The sequence below is a fragment of the Panthera onca genome, chromosome A3 (genome assembly GCF_046562875.1).
Source record: "Panthera onca isolate mPanOnc1 chromosome A3, mPanOnc1 haplotype 2, whole genome shotgun sequence".
Classification (NCBI taxonomy): Eukaryota; Metazoa; Chordata; class Mammalia; order Carnivora; family Felidae; genus Panthera; species Panthera onca.
In genome coordinates this window covers 89,168,730-89,190,380 of record NC_138341.1, presented here as the reverse complement: position 1 = coordinate 89,190,380, position 21,651 = coordinate 89,168,730, and the positions used below count along the sequence as shown (strand labels likewise).

At 36.5% G+C, this 21,651-nt stretch overlaps 1 protein-coding gene across 4 annotated transcripts in view; it reads left to right on the top strand.

The window, feature by feature from the left end:
- SEPTIN10 (septin 10) overlaps window positions 1-20,502 on the top strand; it is a 72,229-nt gene extending 51,727 nt beyond the window's left edge. The window contains exons 9-12 of one of the 4 annotated variants that reach the window (XM_078444323.1): window positions 5,063-5,195; window positions 10,538-10,725; window positions 11,241-11,323; window positions 12,494-13,730. In XM_078444323.1, coding sequence (XP_078300449.1) covers window positions 5,063-5,195; window positions 10,538-10,725; window positions 11,241-11,323; window positions 12,494-12,657 — 568 coding nt within the window. In that variant the 3' untranslated portion in view covers window positions 12,658-13,730. Of the gene's footprint in view, window positions 1-5,062; window positions 5,196-10,537; window positions 10,726-11,240; window positions 11,399-12,493; window positions 13,731-13,856 lie in introns of those variants that run through there. The other 3 variants (XM_078444324.1, XM_078444326.1, XM_078444327.1) reach the window with 3 other exon arrangements.
- Window positions 20,503-21,651: the final 1,149 nt, after the last annotated feature.

Below are 21,651 nucleotides of genomic sequence, written 5' to 3'. Positions count from 1 at the left end.
AAAATGATAACACCACAGCCCAAAACCTTTGGGATGCAGCAAAGGTGGTCATAAGGGGGAAGTATATAGCAATCCAGACCTTCCTAAAGAAGGAAGAAAGGTCTCAGATACACAACCTAACCTTAAACCTTAAAGAGCTGGAAAAAAAACAGCAACTAAAGCCCCAAACCAGAAGAAGACAGGAAATAATAAAGATTAAAGCAGAAATCAATGCTATTGAAGCCAAAAAATCAGTAGAACAGATCGATGAAACCAGAAGCTTGTTCTTTGAAAGAATTAACAAAATTGATAAGCCCCTAGCCAGTTTGATCAAAAAGAAAAAGGAAAGGACCCGAATAAATAAAATCAAGAATGAAAGAAGAAAGATCACAACCAACACAGCAGAAATAAAAACAGTAAGAGAATATTATGGGCAATTATATGCCAACAAAATGGGCAATCTGGAAGAAATGGACAAATTCCTAGAAACATATAAACTACCAAAACGGAACAGGAAAAAATAAAAAATTTGAACAGATCCAAACCAGTAAAGAAATTGAATTAGTAATAAAAACACTCCCCCCAAACAAGAGTCTAGGGCCAGATGGCTCTCCAGGGGAATTCTACCAAACATTTAAGGAAGAGTTAACACCTATTCTCTTGAAGCTGTTCCAAAAAATAGAAATGAAAGGAAAACTTCCAAACTCATTCTCTGAAGCCAGCATTACCTTGATTCCAGAACCAGACAGAGACCCCACTAAAAAGGAGAACTATAGACCAATTTCCCTCATGAACATGGGTGCAGAAATCCTCAACAAGATGTTAGCCAACTGGATCCAACAATACATTAAAGAAATTATTCACCGCAACCAAGTGGGATTTATACCTGGGATGCAGGGCTGGTTCAATATCCACAAAACAATGTGATTTATCACATCAATAAAAGAAAGAACAAGAACCACATGATCCTCTCAATAGATGCAGAGACAGCCTTTGACAAAATACAACATCTTTTCTTGATAAAAACTCTGAAGAAAGTAGGGATAGAAGGATTATACCTTGAGATCATAAGAGACATATGTGAAAGACCAACGCTAATATCATCCTCAATGGGGAAAAACAGAGAGCTTTTCCCCTAAGGTCAGGAACACAACAGGGATATCCACTCATCACGGTGATTCAACATAGAATTGGAAGTCTTAGCCTCAGCCATCAGACAACACAAAGAAATAGAAGCATCCAAATCGGCCAGGATGAGGTCAAACTTTCACTCTTCGCAGATGACATGATACTGTATACAGAAAACCCAAAAGATTCCACCAAAAAACTGCTAGAAGTGATCCATGAATTCAGCAAAGTGGCAGGATATAAAATCAATGCACAGAAATCAGTTGCATTCCTATACACCAACAATGAAGCAACAGAAAGAGAAATCAAGGGATCAGTCCCAATTGCACCAAAAACCATAAAATACCCAGGAAGAAATCTAACCAAAGAGGTGAAAAGTCTATACACTGAAAACTATGGAAAGCTTATGAAAGGAATTGAAGAAGATACCAAAAAATGGAAAAATATTCCATGCTCCTGGATAGGAAGAACAAATATTGTTAAAATGTCAATACTACCCAAAGCAATCTACATATTCAATGCAATACCTATCAAAATAACACCAGCAGTCTTCACAGAGCTGGAACAAACAATCCAAAAATTTGAATGGAACCAGAAAAGACCCCAAATAGCCAAAGTAATCTTGAAGAAGAAAACTAAAGCAGGAGGCATCATAATCGCAGACTTCAAGTTGTATTACAAAACTGTAATCATCAAGACAGTATGGTATTGGCACAAAAACAGACACTCAGATCAGTGAAACAGAATAGAGAACCCAGAAATGGACCCACAAACATATGGCCAACTAGTCTTTGACAAAGCAGGAAAATATCCAATGGAATAAAGACAGTCTCTTCAGCAAGTGGTGCTCGGAAAACTGGACAGCAACATGCAGAAAAATGAACCTGGACCACTTTCTTACACCATCCACAAAAATAAACTCAAAATGGAATGAAGAGCTAAATGTTAGACAGGAAGCCATCAAAATCCTCGAGGAGAAAGCAGGCAAAAACCTCTTTGACGTTGGCCACAGCAACTCCTTACTCAACATGACTCCAGAGGCAAGGGAAACAAAAGCAAAAAAGAACTATTGGGACCTCATCAAAATAAAAAGCTTCTGCACAGCAAAGGAAACAATCAGCAAAACTAAAAGGCAACTGATGGAATGGGGGAAGATATTTGCAAATGACATATCAGATAAAGGGTTAGTATCCAAAATCTATAAACAACTTATCAAACTGAACACCCCAAAAACAAATAATCCCGTGAAGAAATGGGCAAAAGACATGAATAGACCCTTCTCCAAAGAAGACATCCAGATGGCCAACCGACACATGAAAAAATGCTCAACATCACTCATCATCAGGGAAATACAAATCAAAACCACAATGAGTATATATGTACAGTGGAGTATTACTCCAGAAGTAATGCGGAGTAATGAAATAATAAAGAATAATTCATTAATTATTCCGCAAGTAATGAGGAGTAATGAATGAGTAAAGAATGAAATCTTGCCATTCGCAACTACGTGGATAGAACTAGAGGGTATTATGCTAAGCGAAATTAGTCAGAGAAAGACAAATGTCATACAACTTCACTCGTATGAGGACTTTAAGATACGAAACAGATGAACATAAGAGAATGGAAGCAAAAATAATATAAAAACAGGGAGGGGGACAAAAACATAAGAGGCTCTTAAAAACGAAGAACAAACAGAGGGTTGCTGGAGGGGTTGTGGGAGGAGGGGATGGGCTAAATGGGTAAGGAGCATTAAGGAACCTACTCCTGAAATCATTGTTGCACTGTATGCTAACTAACTTAGATGTAAATTTAAAAAAATAAATAAAAATTAAAAAAATGTTTAAAGAACAAAAATAAGATGAGAACAACCACAGAAAAGCAAAAAGCCTGGTAAAAAGCAAAATGTTCTTGAGATCTGGGACATTTATGTGCTTATCTAGGGCAGTTTGTACATTTTGCTTTTAAAGGAAGTGTTTAGGATCTTTTCCTCCTCAGAACACCTGCTTTGCATACCACACACAATAAGCCATAATAGCTGTTATGCAACATTTCTTACTCTATTTCTTCATGAACTTTTAAAATTCTATACTTGGAAGATTTATTTCTCCAGTTACAACATTTAAGATTGTAAAATGCCTTAATTTATCACATTTTATATCTATTTAGATGTAAAGTTTTTTTTTTTTTTGTAAGCAGTAGAAATTTCTTTTTTTTCTTCAACTTTTTTTTTTTTTTTTTTTTTTATTTTTGGGACAGAGAGAGACAGAGCATGAACGGGGGAGGGACAGAGAGAGAGGGAGACACAGAATCGGAAACAGGCTCCAGGCTCCGAGCCATCAGCCCAGAGCCTGACGCGGGGCTCGAACTCACGGACCGCGAGATCGTGACCTGGCTGAAGTCGGACGCTTAACCGACTGCGCCACCCAGGCGCCCCAAGCAGTAGAAATTTCTAACTGCAACACAGCTGGAAGGTGCATTTGTGTTCCCTGTTAAATCTTTAGGATAGTCTCATAGTGAGTTGAAATGGAAGGGCTTGGCATTTCTGATGTATAAGAAGTACATCTGAAATGCTATAAGTAAGAAAGAGCAGCTAGGCATAGTGTTCCAATACAGTCCTTTCTCTGGTTGGTTAAATCTGGCTCTACTTTCTGCCAATTTCTGTCACCAAATGAACATTTATTAAGAGACTGAAATGTCTAGAGAGCTTTGCTGTATAGTCACGTTACAAAGATAATGATCTATTGGAAGAGAGAGGCAGATAGGATATAAATGCCAAGGAAAAGGTACAAAGTGCCATGAGAATGCTTCAAAGGCACAGTTAGTTCCAATGGGGGAGACTAGGGGAGGCTTTAGAGAGGAAGTTGCATTTGAATTTGACCTTGAGAAGTAGAAGATTAGATGGGTAGAATGAGGATTGAGAGGTGGGCAATAACATGGGAAGCACAGGAGACGCATAAGCTAAAGCATGAAATTTGTGGTGTGTTTTAGGAACAATGAGTAGGCTGTTATGACTGGAACCTTAGGGCATTGGATTTGTTTGTTAAGAGACAAATCTGGAGAGGCATCTGGGGTGGCTCCATTGGTTAAGCATCCAACTCTTGATTTCAGCTCAGGTCATGATCTCATAATCCCCTCGTCTGGCTCTGTGCTGACAGCAGGGAACCTGCTTGGGATTCTCTCTCCCTTTCTCTCTCTCTCCCTTCCCCCATCTCTCTCTTTTTCTGTCTCTGTCTCTTTCTCTCTCTCTCTCAAAATAAATAAATAAAGTTTTTTTTGTTTTAAAAGAAATGAATCTGGAAAGGTAGAATTAGGCCAGCTTGTGAAGTTTCTTGAGTGCTATTTAAAGGAGGTGGGACCTTATTCTGTAGATAACAGAACTAGTGCAATGGAAAAAAAGATGAGATTTGTGGGACTTTTTGGAAAATCTTAGGAGTGAAAAGAAAGAAGAAAGTGAAAGAGGAACTAAAAGCCCAGAAATCAGTTATGATATTGCAATAGTGAAAGCAGAAAATGACCAAGATTGAGCTAGGATATCTGTAAAAATCAGAAGATTGGAATGAAATGATGTCAGGAGCACAGACTGAACTCCCAGACTTTGGTGATCAGATAAGGTAAGGGTAGAGTCAAGGATGACTTCAAGACTTCAAGGTTTTCAGACACAGTGATGCCAATTAACAAAGACTGAAAGAGGAATTCAGTTGGGGTAAAATTAGAATACTTCTTGTAAAGGGCTTATAAAAAGCAGAGATTTCAGAAGTCCAGTACTCTCTGTTAGCTGTGTCACTGGTGGCTTTTTATGTCTCATTGCTATAGGAAATATCATGTTTTGGGTTGCTGTGTGTAAGAGGGTATTGGAAAGTATGGTATACTTATGAGGATTAATCCAAGATGTTTGACTGTTTGAAAGTTTCCTACATCGTTTTTTAACATGAGAGTACCACAAATAACTTTGTAGTCTTCAAGAGACCTATGAAGCCAAAAGACATGAATTTTATGGTGAACGTCAGAGGAAGGAAGAAGAAATGAAGCAGATGTTTGTGCAGCGAGTAAAGGAGAAAGAAGCCATATTGAAAGAAGCTGAAAGAGAGGCAAGTACACTGGTTTGATGTGATCTGCATTTGTTTTTTAGGTGTTTGAGAGATTTATCTCAAGAATTTAGCTGAGATGCTTTTGGAGAGTACTTATTGTTCTTTAAAAAGTAGCTATTTTAACACATAGTCTTTGGATACAGACTTTTAAAAATCTGAAATCAAATAGTTTTGAGCAAATCGTCTTCCATTACAAATGGTTCTCCAAGGGGACTAGGTCACTAATAGGTGTTTTAAGTATCTTAACTTTGTTATTTATTTATTTATTTATTTATTTATTTATTTATTTATGCTTTAGTTAATATACAGTGCAATTATTGGTTTAGGAGTAGATTTCAGTGATTCATTACTTAAATACAACACCCAGTGCTCATCACACCAAGTCCCCTCCTTAATACCCATCACCCATCTAGCCATCTCCCACCCACTTCCATCAACTCTTAGTTTGTTCTCTGTTGTTAGGAGTTTCTTGTTGTTTGTTTCCGGCTCTTTTTCTTCCCCCTCCTTCCCATATGTTCATCTGTTTTGTTTCTTAAATTCTACTTATGAGTGAAATCATATGGTATGCTTTTTGACTTTCTCTCATTGACTTATTTCGCTGTTTAGTAGATGCATTCTAGTTCCATCCACATTGTTGCAAATGGCAAGATTTCATTCTTTTTGAGGCTGTGTGTGTGTGTGTGTGTGTGTGTGTGTGTGTGTGTATACACATACCACAGCTTCTTTATCCATTCATCAGTCAATGGACATTTGGGCTCTCTCCATAGTTTGGCTGTTGTTGATAGCACTGCTATGAACATGTACCCCTTTGAATCAGTATTTTTGTATCCTTTGGGTAAATACCTAATAGTAAAATTATGGTCAACTAATCTTCAGCAAAGCAGGAAAGAATGTCTAATAGAATAAATACCTTAACTTTGAACCAGAAATGTTTTAGCCGTGGCTTAATAAAACCTTTCTTGAGAGTTCTTGAGAGCTGTTGGGGTTGATGCCATGAAACAGGTAACTATGAAAACAATTAAGTAACTCTTCTGAGTTTGAACTCAGGCTTTCTAGACCAGTCAGGTGGTCAAATCACTTTTGGATAACCTTGGCACACATGTGCACATGCACACACAAACATTGCAGTTATTTCCATAGTTTTGTTTGCTTCTAGTTCTTCAAGCAACTAGTTTTATTTGAGTTAAACTATTTTCTATAGACCTAACTACAATGGCTACTTTTAAGTAAATGGCCACATTCAAGATGAGAGTCAAAAAGGATGAGTTCAAAAAGGAATTTCTAAGACAAAAATGTTAATACAAGTGAACTTGATAATACAAGATTTTCTGAATTATTTATAATTTTACAAATTTATTTTTTCAAGTATACTTGTAAGTAGTTTTATAAAATTAATAGTCTAATATATCTTGTTTATAATTTGAATTTGAACTTTTTATTTTGAAAAAGTTCAAACAGGAAAGTGAAAGTAAGGGTACCTACCTATGTCCCTCCCCACACCTAGATTTAGCAATGAGTGTTTTGCCACCTTTATTTTATATATACATATATATGTATGTGTGTGTGTGTGTGTGTGTGTGTGTGTGTGTGTATGCATCTGGGAGAGAGGGGTGTCCATTTTTCCCTGGTCATCTGAAAGCTGGTTGTAGACATTATGACACTTTATCCCTAGGCACTTCAGTGTGCATCTCTGAAGTTAGGCACATTTTCTTCCATAACCATTGTACTAGTATTACACCTAAGAAAATTAATGGGAATGCCATAATCTCACCTGATCTCCTGTCCACAGTCACATTTCCCCAGTTGTCCAAGATGGTCTTTTATTGTTTTTTTTTCTTTTATTTGTTTACAGATTTTTTAGTTTTTTATTTTTGAACTGGAATTCAGTTGTAGGTCTCATATCACATTCGGGTATTCTGTTTGTTTAGTCTCTTTTGTCCAAGAATAGTTCCCTAGTTTTGAGTTATTTTTAAGTATAAAAATTGAAGAAAGAATTGTAATGAGCAGGAAATGAGGATGCTGACTTTTTTTTCATTAGTAGATTCATCTTTAAGATAGAAGTAGAGTGAAACTATTTAAGAGTTTAATTCTCATATGTCATGATTCTTAGTTTTTCCAGTGAGGAGAAAAGATGTAGAAGTGGTTTACAGTTGAGTTGTTCCTTTCTTTTTCTTTTTTTTTTTTTTTTCAGAGAGAGAGAGAGAGACAGAGACAGAGAGAGTGAGCATGAGTGGTAGAGGGAGAGAGAGAATCTTAAGAAGGCTCCACATTGACGTGGCGCTCAGTCTCATGACCCCTGAGATCATGACCTGAGCTGATATCAAGAGTTGGATGCTTAGCTGACTGAGCCACCCAGGCGCCCCTATAGTTGAGTTTTTAATTTTTAAAATCCGACACAAGATTATCTTGTTTAAATGTGTGTTATTTAAAAGGAAATTGAAAATTCAGGGTTGAATTTCAAATCACATGGTTGAAAGAAAAAGAGAAAGACCGTTTGTCAGTAGATCCTTTATAGACTTTTATTTTTAATTTTTTAATGTTTATTTATTTATTTATTTATTATTTTTTTAATACAATTTATTGTCATATTGGTTTCCATGCAATACCCAGTGTTCATCCCAACAGGTGCCCTCCTCCATGCCTATCACCCACTTTCCCCTCCCCCCCCCCCATCAACCCTCAGTTTGTTCTCAGTATTTAAAAGTGTCTTATGGTTTGCCTCTCTCCCTCTCTGTAACTTTTTTTTTCCCCTTCCCCTCCCCGATGGACTTCTGTTAAGTTTCTCAAGATCCACATGAGTGAAAACGTAGGATATCTGTCCTTCTCTGACTTATTTCACTCAGCATAATACCTTCCAGTTCCATCCACATTGCTGCAAATGGCAAGAATTCATTCTTTCTCATTGCCAAGTAGAATTCCATTGTATATATAAACCACATCTTCTTTATCCATTCATCAGTTGATGGACATTTAGGCTCTTTCCATAATTTGGCTGTTGTTGAAAGTGCTGCTATAAACATTGGGATACATGTGCCTCTATGCATCAGCACTCCTGTACCCCTTGGGTAAATTCCTAGCAGTGCTATTGCTGGATCATAGGGTATATCTATTTTTTAATTTTTTTAGGAACCTCCATACTGTTGATTTAGTTTTGAGAGAGAGACAGAGTGTAAGTGGGGGAGGTACAGAGAAAGGGAGACACAGAATTCGAAGCAGGCTCCAGGCTCTGAGCTGTCAGCACAGAGCCCCACACGGGGTTTGAACTCAAGAGCCATGAGATTATGACCTGAGCTGAAGTTGGATGCTTAACTGACTGAGCCACCCAGGTGCTCCCTAAATTTTTAACTATATAGCATTATAGGCAGTAGATTCTGGGCCTCTCTTATTAATGTTACAAGGTACTTCATGGCTAGTTTTAATACTGTAAAGCCAGTATCATTAATACTTTAGACTCAGGGTCAAGAAAACAGGAGACCTTTTGTGCTGTTGATAACTTCTCACCAATGCCCTTAAGACAGTATCACCAATATGCTATATCTTTTGTAAACACTGCTTCTGAGTATTTGAAATATGTTTGAATTAAATAGTGGAACCGTAAGTGAGTGCTTTATGTACATGGAATAGACTGCTGCTGTCAAAAGTTATGAATTCCACATTATGTAAATAATAGTCATACCTATCTCTGCCTCCCTTTTAAAAACACTTTTCTTTTTGTAAGTATTTCTGCAATTTTTAGTCAACTTCATGAATGATCTATGAAGTAGTCTATAACCTTTCAAGATATTTATGCATATAGAGTATACAGCCTACATTTAAGTAATCAGAGATGTCTTTGTACATGTCATCTAAATCTACTCCTATACACATAATCTAAATCCACTCCTGTATCCTGTCTTTCCAGGCTTTACTCAGCTCCTCTCCCACATTTATAGGAGAAACACACATACTCAGTTGTGACTCTATGTATACCATTGATTTGAATGACAACTAGATGAACCCCACTTTTTAAATACACATGCACACACACACATAAATTTTTGTAAAAGCAGGAACTATGAAATAAGCAAATACTAAGGAACTGATGCTTCTCTGAAATGCCATCCTCAGGAATAAAATCATTTTAGGGAAGAAGAATTTTACTTAATCTGTTTCAATCCTGTTCTGTCTCCTTTTAAATACATCTCCTGTCAGGATTTACTGGCACACAAGACAACCTCTTCCATATTTGGAACAGTGAATTTTTATTAGGATGGAGTTTAGCTCTTCAGTTTCTTATATGCCATCTTTTCTAGAAACCAAGTCCTACTTTTTTATATGAATGCTACCCAGAACTGAAAATACTAAACATTATCTAACTAGACCAGGGAATTCAAAAAGTTACCTTTTTTATCTAGATTTTGGATGCTGTGCGTGTGTTCTTGGCAGGCAAGACACGCGGCTGATTGATATAGGATCCACTAAAGTCCCTAGATTCTTTTTTCTAGATAAACAAACCAAGGAAATATCATGTTATAATGTTATAAACTTTTACAAACTGATTTTAATGGTTGCATTGAGTGTATTTAGCACAAATTTAGTTTTTGACTTTATTAGATGTGGGCTATGTTTTCCATTATGCTGTAAACTCAACTACAGTGATTATTTTTATGAATAAAACTTACTCAATTTAGGATTTCTTGATTTAGCTTAGATTTCAAGAAGGTGAATGACTGTGGGAAAATGTAATAGATTTTTAAGGTTCTTGATTTAAATTGACAATTGACACTTTCCAAGCAAGATTACCAATAGAACTTTTAACAGTTTCACTATATTTGGTAACTTTATTTGGAAAATAACTTGCTTTTGTAATTTGTGTCCCTCACTTTTATTAAGCATGGATTTTAGAGAGTTTTATTTGAAGAGGCTTTGCAGGGAAATATATAGAGCAAGAAAATGAAAACTCTAAGAAAAGGTCAAATGTTTTAAAAACATGGGAATCTACTCCCGAAGCCAAGAACACACTGTATACACTGTATGTTAGCTAAATTGATAATCAATTATGTTTAAAAAAAAATGAAAAAATAAAATTAGAATAAAAAAAACAGGATTTTACATGAGACTGTATTTTTTTTATTATGTGTTTTTGTTCATGCATCTTTTGCATGGGAACTCATTTATAATTAAAGTTACCAAGGCAGTTCCATATGTACATTTTTACTTAAAGCATGAACTTTCGAGACATCAGGAAAACTTGTAGATTGCTGTGTAGGTTAGTGTTAGAAATTGTTGCTAAGCCGGAGAACATTCCTGTGCATGTGCTGCCACAATGTGTTGTTGATGGGAACTGCACCTTTCTTTCACAGCTACAGGCTAAATTTGAGCACCTTAAAAGAGTTCACCAAGAAGAGAGAATGAAGCTTGAAGAAAAGAGAAGACTCTTGGAAGAAGAAATAATCGCTTTCTCAAAAAAGAAAGCTACTTCAGAGATATACCAGAACCAGTCCTACATGGCATCAGGCAGCAACCTGAAGAAGGACAAAGACCGTAAGAAGTAAGCCATCCCCAACTCCCTGACTCTGGTGGCCCCATTCCTCCATTACTTTCTTTCTCATTGCCCTGTTTGATCTTCATTGAACTTACCAGTTTCCTTATTCCTTGTCAACCTCTTGTGATTAAAATATCAGCTCCTTGAGAGCAGAGACCTATCCCTTTTCTTCACTGCTGTTTGTGCAGCATCTAGAATAGCACCTGGTACATATTAGGTACTCAGTAAATATTTGCCAAACTGAGCAAATGAATGAGTGAAAAAAAAGTATCATAATGTAGAAAGGGTCAGCTACCTGGGGGGAAGAATGGTTGCTCTTATTTTGTCACCTAGCCTGTATTTCTAATAACTGCTGACTTACCTACCGTTGGTTATATTTATTTTGAATTTCATGTATATACTTTGTTGGGGAATCATAGAAGTAAAGTAATACTTGATAAAAGACCAAATTCTTAGGTTCTCTTTTTTTATTTTATAAATTCTACTGATAATGATTTTGTGAGAATTTTTATTTTAATAAGGGATCCAGGCTATCGATTTGAACTCCTGTGCTTTGATGTCAGAGCTTGTGAAATCAATGGTGGACGTAAAGATGCAGAGGAAGGTAGAGAGGGCCCCTGTACAATGGGGTGGCCATGAGTAGCATTTGGATGATAATCTCAAGGCTTATAGGTTTGGGGTATGTGTTAAAATCAAAGTTACCAACATTTTAGAAAATAAGTTGTTTTTTTTTTCTTTTCTATATTTTATGTCCTTTATTTCTCCTACTTAAAATGCCCTTGTCATTTTGCCTAGTTGACTCCTCTTGAAATTCATCATTAACCTGTTCTGTTGAGAGTGCTTTTCTGTGACTCTTTGCCTTAGTTTATTCCAGCTGCCTCTGTTTTGGCAGCATCCAGCTCTCCTTATGTTCCTCACAGAGCAACATTTCTGATTTAATTTTATCATCATATCTTATTTCAAACCCAGCATTTTCAGAATATTGTGACTTACTTCAAATAATTAGGGAAACCTAACATTGGACCATGGGGACTTTCCAATTTTTAAACTATGGAGAAGTAAATCCACAGGGTTTTGGTGGATTTAGCCGACCTGTGGATTTTATAGTTTGGGGAGAAGAAAGAAAGAAGGAAGGAATTCTCATGTGTGATCCTTCCATATAAACTTTACAAGGGCATGGATCTTTGTTTTGTTCATTGATGCATCCATGTCTAGAGCCTATAACAGTGCCTGCTATATAGTGGGCATGCAATTACTTGTCAAAAAAATGTATATGATTTTTAATAGCTATTTTTATTCAATAATTGAATTTCAAAAGATAAGCTATAAATATAGTTTATTACCGCTTTCAGATATGCTTCGAATTGTACAGTTAAGGGACCTTTTACCTTCTCATCCTTTCATCTTAATCCAGTGTTACTAAAATTGGATTCCCCAAGTTTATTCCATGTATGAAAGACAGCTTACATTTGCTTTGTAAAAATTGTCACCCTGCTCCACTTAGCAACCATTAGTATGTGTTCTTGTTTATAAAGTAAGGGCAAAGCCCATAGTTTTTTGAGAGCTCAGAAGAATTAATATTCAAGAAAATAGAGTTTGATGAGGTATTTTTATTTTTTCTTTTCCAAAGTCCCATAGCTAAATATCCTATAGTATATTAGATGTATATTTGCTCTTTCTGTAAAAGCTTTGTAAAACTAATGATTTTAGTAATTTTTATTTCCTATATAGTTTTTTATTGTACCAATCAAAAGGTTTTTTTTTCTCTTTCCAGCTCCAATTTTATGTAAAACAAAGGTTCCAGATCATAGAAGGTCATCACAAGCAAAAGTTATTAAAATGTTAGAAGTATGCTCTGATTTTCTTGCTGTTTTTATTTTCTGTATCACTTATTCTATATCTGGCAAATGGCCACAAATGGCACTTAAATGCTTTTAAGTATAAAGTTAATATATAAGCCACAGTGAATGATATCACTTATATATTCACTGTTGTTAGAGGTTTTCAAGTTGCTGGTTTGTGATGAATGTAGATCATTTTTCCTGCTGCCTGGTTATTGTCACTTACATGCATTGTACCATGGAGCAAAGTGTCAATGACATTGAAAATACAGAACTCATTCATTGTATGGCTATCTGATTGCATTTATATTCCAAGAGGAACTCCTTTTTTGTACATACCAAAGGTAAAATTTGGGAAATATGTTTTAAAATGTATTATATACCTGAAGCTCTAATCTCTTAATAGTTTTATAGAAGTTTTTAATTTTTGTACCATTATCCAATTGATAACATGATCCTACGCTTTTGTATGAAATTATGTAACATGATGGCCTTCTATGCTTCACTATACCTTATTGTGGTTGAAGTATTGTTGTGATGGAGCAAGATATGTTTGAAAGTAATAACATCCAGGTATAAATCCCTTTTCTAGTGATGAGTACCTTTGAATCTGGGGTGTTGCCACTCTATTTCATTAGGATATTTTATATGTTTAAAACTGTCTTCCAGGGAAAAAAAATCATAAGGTTGAATTGTCTTATTAAAAATACTTCTTAAGAAAATATCTGTCAGCATCTGAATATTAAAGATATAAAAATTTAGATAACTCATATATTGAGATATTTGAATTCAGTGCCTTCATAGTATTCTTAGAACAATTGGATGCCTTCTAACTTTTTCTTAACAGTCATAGGTATATAATTTTTCACTTTTGTACTTGAATATCCTAAATAAAATATCCTCTTGACAAATAAAATATATCTACGTATTTACTAAAATTGGTTTAAAATTACTTTAACTTTTCTTTTTGCAAACTGTCATCTTAAAGAAACATTTTGTCAAAATTAGTTCATTTAATCATGTGTTTGAATTATTTTAAGACAGAGGTGTATATTACCAGTATTTTTCAGAAAACAAAATGTTTTACTTAGCCTATGTCAGATTCTGAGCAGTGTATATTTTCATGAAATTGTATAAGTTGCAAATAAAACCTTTCATTTCATAGCATAATTTATCAGAACAAACACCTTAAATTCCAGTTTTGCATTTGAAATTCACAAATGTCTCTTAGCCTTTTAAAACATTAGTAAAGTAAGTTATAAGTATCACAGAAAAAGCTCTGAACTTTCTTCTCAGGATCAGTAATGCCCAAGTTCTGGAAGGTGGGAGCAAGAGAGCCTCTGAGTCCCTGAGGGCAGGTAGCCTGTCGTACAGAGCCCATCCACTGCCACAGCACTGAGCGTTAGCTGAGGGGAGTGTCATCCTGGAAACTCAATTATGTGATGTGAGTGCTGGTCATCTGTAGTTTTATTATATCAAACTATGTATTAAACAGCTATCCTCAACTTTAATAAAGTAAGTTTAAATGCCAGATTGGTTGTTGGCAATGTTAAAAAAAATTATTCAATTTTCTAGTTGAAAAGATTATGGAAACCTGCCCAAGACTCTGAACTTAGCAGAAGGGTAATCATTTATTACTACTACTGACTCTGCTGTAAGCAAGACTCACCACATGTGCTTCAACTGACAATGTGATCTTTAATTTATTTCATTCATTTGAGATTCAAAAGTTTTGAGAACAAATATACTATAATGTTCATGTTCTTCTTACAAACCTGATTTATTCTTCACTATCCAGGTGCAGGGTTACAAAGTGAGTTATGATCCAATGAAGCTTGAATTAATAAATTCCCTGGGAACAAAATAAAGCTAGACATGTTTTGGTAATTTGTTTTCCATAAAGCATGTGAAACAATTACCTCATTATCAACCATTAATCTTTACATACTTGTCTGATCTTTAAAGCTTTTTCACATAGACTATGATTTCAGCTTCAGAAAAACACAAAGGGGGAAAAAAACATTACAGGGACTATTATCCCCTTTTTGAAGAAGAACTCAATTTAGGCCCCATTTTCCTATTGGGCTAGGAAATAGGCATACACATGGTTAAGGCTAGCCATGCCCTAATGGAGCAACGAGAACAGTAACAAGACAAGAGAGCAAATTTACGCATAGAGTAGTCTCAGAAGGGCTTTTATCTCACCCACAGAACACAAGAAAGCACTCAAGGAAGTGACTGGGTCTTGAAGGATTGGAAGCAGTTTTTTAGATACGTGAATGGAGAACCATAATTCAGGTACAAGGAATAGCATGTTTTTGATAATATCTGTGTACTCTAGAAAATAGCTAACTATGAGTAGAGAGTATAGGGGAGATGTGGAAAAAGAGTGAGGATGAAATTTTAGAATTAGGGGACAGATCAAGAAAGAGTTTATAAACCCAATCCCACAGGCAGTAGGAGCCATAGAAAGATTTGACCTCACATGGTCAGATATTCCTCCAGAGTTAGCAGAAAAGATGTATTGGAGGAGCTGGAACTGGCTTGGGCAGGGTGACTCAGTAGAGAGACTGCAGTCCAGGTGAGCAGTTCTTTTTTTTTTTTTTTAATTAAAGTTTTTTTTTTAATTCAAGACTACAGTGTAGTCTTGGTTTCCGGAGTAGAACCTGAACTCTTAAATATGACATCCAGTGTTCATCCCAGAAGTGCCCTCCTGAATGCCCAGAGCCCATTTAACACATCCTCCCTCCCACCCAACTCCCTTTCAGCAACCCTCAGTTTGTTCTCTGTATTAAGAATCTCTTATGGTTTGCCTCCCTCTGTTTTTCTTATTTTTTTCCTTCCCTATCCCTGTGTTCATCTGTTGAGTTTCTCAAATTCCACATATGAGTGGAATAATGTATGTCTTTCTCTGACTGACTTATTTTTTATAGCATAATACTCTCTAGTTCCATCCATGTTGTTGCAAATGCAAGATTTCATTCCTTTTCATCACCAAGTAGTATTCTATACCATATCTTCTTTATCCATTCGTCAGTCGATGGACATTTGGGCTCTTTCCATAATTTGGCTATTGTTGATAATGCTGCTATAAATGTTGGGGTGCATGTGCCCCTTCGAATCAGTATTTTTGTATCCTTTGGGCAAACACCTAGTAGTACAATTGCTGGGTCATAGGGTAATTCTATTTTTAATTTTTTGAGGAACCTCCATACTGAAAACAGGTGAGCAGTTCTTGTGTAATAGAATAAATAAGTAGTTAAAAAAATACGGATGCAGAAAGGTATATATGGTAATGGAAGTGGTAACCAAATGGATAAATCTAAATGAATAATGACTGCAAAACAATGATAATGTCTTAAAGAGTTGGAAATATACAGAAAACTAAAACACAAGACTAGAGTGGCATGTAAATTGGGGGAGTGGGATAAATCAAGTCATCTAAGGTTCTTCCATTAACTGGGAGGAGAATGAGTCCCAGTCAACCCAGTAACATGAGACTTCATAAGAGTGCACGTAAACACAGTAAAGTGTGTAACTTTCAAACTGGCAGAGGGAACACTAGTCTAATAAATGATAATTCAAAAGAAAGCAAAGAAAATAAAACAGGTATGACAACCAGAAAACATTTAAAAATGGGATAGATGTAGACCCAAGTAAATATGTTATCACATTGATTACATGCTGTAATTTTTTTAGACAAAGTCTTTAAAAATCAGCTATAATCATTTTATGAGAGGCCTGAAACTTTCTCTGTCTTCATAGACAGAAGATAGGAAAAGGTACATCATGCAGACTCTAGCCAAAAGCTAATGTGTAGCTATATTTTCTATATATTAAAAAAAAAAAAACTTTAACGCAAAGGTATTGTTGGAGATAGACCTTCAAATACAAGAATATATAACAACAAATTTGTATGTACCTTACAGCCTCTGTGAGCATATTTAAAGCAAAAATTGATGAGAATATGTGGAGAAGTGTGCAAATCCATACTCTGGGAGATTTCCATACACCTTTTGTATATGATAGACCAAGCGGACCAATATTAGTACAAATATGGGAGCCTTGAAGAAAACATTCAACCACATTGGCCTGGAGAACAATTAATTATAGAGCAGTATACCCCAAATCACAGAACACGCACTGCTTTCAGGCCCACTGGGAAGATTTATGAAAACTGACCAGGACATTTGACTACAAAGTGAGCCTGAGTACCTTCTGAAGGAGTTACATGTAGACTGATCATCATATAATTAAGATAGAAATCAGTAGTAACAAAAATTCCCATATATTTGGAAACTAGCAAATAAACTTCTAAGTAACCCATGGGTCAGAGAAGAAATCAAAAAGGAAATTTGAAAAATATTTTGAGCTGAATGATAATGAAAACCTATATCATAACTTGTGAGAAACAGCTAAAGTTATGCTTAGGCTCAAAATTTATAATTCTCCATGCTAGCATTAGAAGAGAAAAAAGGCTAAAACTTATAATCCTAAATGCTAGTATTAGGAGGGAAAAAAGGCTGAAAACCAATGTTGTACACATTCATCTCAAGAAGTTAGGAAAAGAATAGTAAATTAAACCCAAAGCAAAATAATAAAGATGAAAACAGGAATTAATGAAATAGAAAAAAAATCCAAATTTCTTACATTTTTAAAAGATATATTAAGATTAAAAAACCAAGGGAAGAACAACCAAGAAGAAAGGAAAGAGGCTTGGAATGGCTAGAGTTGAAAACAACAAACCTGACATTATGAAAATGAAGGTGGGGAGTTGTGGAATGACTAGAACACTGCATTGCTGGTGGGAATGCAAAATGGTTCAGTCATTTTGGAAAGTCGGCCAGCTTCCTGTTCCCTCACCATATGTGTTAGTTTTCTACAACTGCTCTAACAAATTGCCACAAACTTATTGACTTAAAAAACACTGTATTACATTCTTGCAGGCTGGAAGGCTGACATGGGGTTCACAGGGCTAAAATCAAGGTGTGGCCAGGGATCTGTTCCTTCTGGAGGCCCTAGGGGAGAATCCTCTGCCTTTTCCTGCTTCTAGAAGCTGCCCATATTCCTTGGCTCATGATTGCTTCCCCCATCTTCAGAGTCAGCAGTGGTGAGTTGAATCCTCACATGGCCTCAGTCTGACCTTTTTCTCTTCCTCCCTCTTCCACCTTAAGAAACTTTGGTGATTACATGGGGCCCACTAGCAGCATTTCCCCATCTGCTGGCTAGCAACCTTAGTTTCCTTCTGCCATGCAACCTAACATTCAAAGGTTCTGGGGATTCAGATCTCTAGGAGGACATTGTTCTACCTGCCATGCCATAAAACCCAGCAATTCCAGTCCTAAAAAATGTATTCAAGATAGATGAAAATATTTGTCCATACAAAGACCTGTACTTAAATGTTTATAGCAGTTTTTTCCATAATCTACCAAACTTGTAACAACTCAAATGTCCATCAACTGATAAATGTATAAACAAGTTGTAGTTCATCATACAATGAAAAGGGGCACACTGATACATGTAGATACATGAATAAATCCAGAAGTACTTTGCTAAGTCAAACCAGACACAAACGGCTATATGACTACATTTATGTGACATTTTTGTCAAAGCAAAACCATAGGGACAGAAATCAGCTGTGGTTGCTGGGCCTGCTGAGGGAGGAAGATTGACTTCAAATGCACACAAGGAAATCTCTTAGAGTGGTGGAAATATTCCATATACCTCAATAAGCCTGATATTTTTTCTTAAAAAGTTAAAGGCAAAAGCAATGGAAATGAAGATGTCACTACAGATCCTGTTAGGCATTAAAGTGTCATCAATAAATTTGAAAATACAGAAGAAATGATAAATTCATTTTAAAAATAGCTTACTGATAAAAAATTAATAGGAAATTTCATAATAAGAAATAATCCATAATTAAAATCTTCATGAAGTTTAGGCCAAGATAGCTTCACCCTAGAATCCTACCAGACATTTAAAGAGGAAAGCATTCTTTCACTTCTCTCCCTGTGGTAAATAGAACAGTGTTTCCCTCTCCCCCCCGCCCCCAACCCCACCACCAATGATGTCTGTGCCCTAATGTTCCAAACCTGGGAATATGTAGCCTGAGCTGGCAAAAGAGACAATAGATGTACAACCTTGAGTAGCGGTGATGGTCCTGGATTCTCCAGACTAGGTGGGCCTAGTCTAATCACTTAGTTCTTTAGAGCTGAGGGCCTTTCCTGGCTGTAGTCGGAGAGAGATGTGACCACTGAAACAGGTCAGAGAGAAGTGCCACTCTTGGCTCTGATGACAGAGGAAGGGGTCACAGCCAAAGAGCACAGGGCACCTGCAGAAGCTGGGAAAAGTAAGGAAACGGATTCTCTCCTAGAGCCTTCAGGAGGAACTCAGCTGTGCTTTGATTTTGATTTAATTCTTTGATTTTAGCCCCATGAGACCCAAGTGAGACTTCTGACCCTTGCTGAAATTCCTGCCTCTCTTAGCTACAAGTAGCTGTTACCCACAAATTAAAAGCAGCAGGCTCCCTAAATCTTAAATTCTGCCAAGTCTAGAAGTGTAAAGCCAAGTGCACAGCTAAACAAACCCACAAGACACCAAGCCACAACACCCACCCATATTGAATCTGTGTAGCTAGAAGTCCAAATAGCGGTTATTCCAGGTAAGGATGGTGACGGGGGAGGGCCTGGGGGAACATTCCAGGGTCCTGGTAAGTTTCTTGATCTTGGTGTTTGTTACATGGGTGCTACTGTTTTGTGAAAATTTGTCAGGCTGTGCATTTATATGTACGCTTTCTGCAGTACTTCAAGTGTTTAGAAAGAAGGGAGGGAGGGAGGGAAAGTAGCACATTCTGAGGCCTGATAAATAGCCCCCCATTTTCCTCACCTGAGTTCTGAAAGAAATTGAAAAGTAAAACTGGCAGCTGGAGGCCAAAATGTCACCTTTATTGCTGACAAAGACTAAATGTGAGAGCCAGATGAGCTTGTTAAATGAATCCCAGAATTAGGGAGAATCACCACCTCCGCACCCCACCCCAAGCAGTGCTGATGTGTGCAGGTCTTTTCAGAATTATATCTACTACCAACTCACCTGACTTCAATCAGGTAAAACACAAAAACAAGAAACTTTTGGTCCTAGACATTTCAGTGCACTGGTCCATACAGTTGCTTATTCGGGTGCCCTCTGAGCTCTCAGTTGCTTTTAAAGCACTTAGTAATTTTCAGACTGCTCTAATGTCTGTATGCCTATTTGACTAAGGAAGCAGGTGGAAAGGTGTTACTGACCCTCCTTGTCTCCTGCTGTAACACGCGTCTGCTCCAGGATAAAACACAAAACAACAACAACAACAACAACAACAACAACAACAACAGGCATTTCTAAGTCTTTCCCACAAGACTTGGCTCTGACAGTCTTACACACCAACACAGCTTTGTCAATAGAATGTCTCCAGGAAGAAGTGAGCTGAGGGTAATTTCTTTTTGGGCATCTGGAAACTGAAAACCACTTATAATGTCCCTTAGGTTAGACACCTAAAGAAAGAGGGCAGATTATCTCCCCCTGCCAAAGCCAGGTAATATTCTTCAGGGCTTACACTGTATTCCTCACTTATTTCTGTTCATTCCTGGTTTCTTATTGCAGAGTTGTTAATTTCAGTGTTTTAACAGTGTTACCCCACATAGACAAAAATATTAACTTTAAAAAGAAGCGTAAAGAACAAAACTCTTCAAGATTCGAACAAGTTTGATGGGATTTCAGGAATACCAGTACATGGGAAATTTTTGAAAGCTCCTCTCAGGATCTCCTTTTCTCTAATTTGGTCATAGTAAAGGGTGTTTTATGGTAGGGGTTAGAACTTGTGTTTGCATGAATTTAGTGAATTCATAGTTCCTATGACACTGTATCACTCTAATACTTATCAATTTCTATTTGCTAAGAGCTTCTTTTTAAAAAATGTTTTTAAAGCTGTTCTGTAAAAAAAAATAAGTGAATGTGACATTGAGTGGAGAATATCACTGGAATGCAGACATTATGTCACACCCATTTCATCCCATTGGACAGCCTTGGTACATGGTTTGATCAATATTTTCAATATTTCCACATCAAAATTTCTGCTTTAGAAGATAGATGTTTTTTCTGTTTTTGACTAGCAGATGCAAATAAAACTCAACTGTATTTTCCAAGAGGAAAAATGTGTCTAATATTTCTTTTAAAGATACGAAGAATAGCACAATAACAAATAGGATAGGTCACTGTATTGCCATTCATTTTGTGGACCCCAGTTCACACGTTTGCACACACTTCACAGTGTACATTGGTCTATCGAGTTTTCAAATCCTTCCATCTTAGAACCATCCATTTAAACGTGGGCCATTTTTTTGCCCCTCCACATTCAACAATAACAAAAAATAAAATCTTCCTTCAGTGCTAGATTGTTCCTAGTGAGAGTATATACAGTTTGCCATAACTAAAAAAATTTCCATTTCAAATCCAGGGTGTTTATGATTCCCACCAGCAGGTGCTGCTAAATAATCACTGTGAGTTGCATGTGGCGGTGTGTCTTGGTCATGCTCTTAGGATGGCTGTCTTCTTAATGAGCAGCAATAGTTTTGTGCTAATTTCTGAATAAAGGTAGGGGTTACCCAGTGTCAAAGTAGGTAATGACAACTTAAAAGAGGTGAAGATCTAGCAAATCATTTGAGACTGTCCAGAAAATACTTGGGAGGTTTTAAAGAGTGTGCCTAAGTATAATAGGATATTCTCAGAGATGACTGACTTAAGGAAAATTTTCCATCTCTTTTAGAAATCTATCATTTGGGTAAAAACAAGATGTGTGATTACTTTATACTTCAGTGCCACATATGACCTTAAATAGTGCCTTGTGGGGGTTAGCTAAGTGGCTTAATTGGTTAAGCATCCAACTCTTGATCTCGACTCCGGTCATTATCTCACGGTTCAGTTCATGGGATCAAGCCTACTGTTGAGCTCTGTGCTGTCAGCTTGGGATTCTCTCTCTCTCTCTGCCCCTCCCCCTCAAAATAAATAAACTTTAAATAAATACATGAATAAATAGTGCCTGGCGTGCATAAGCAAA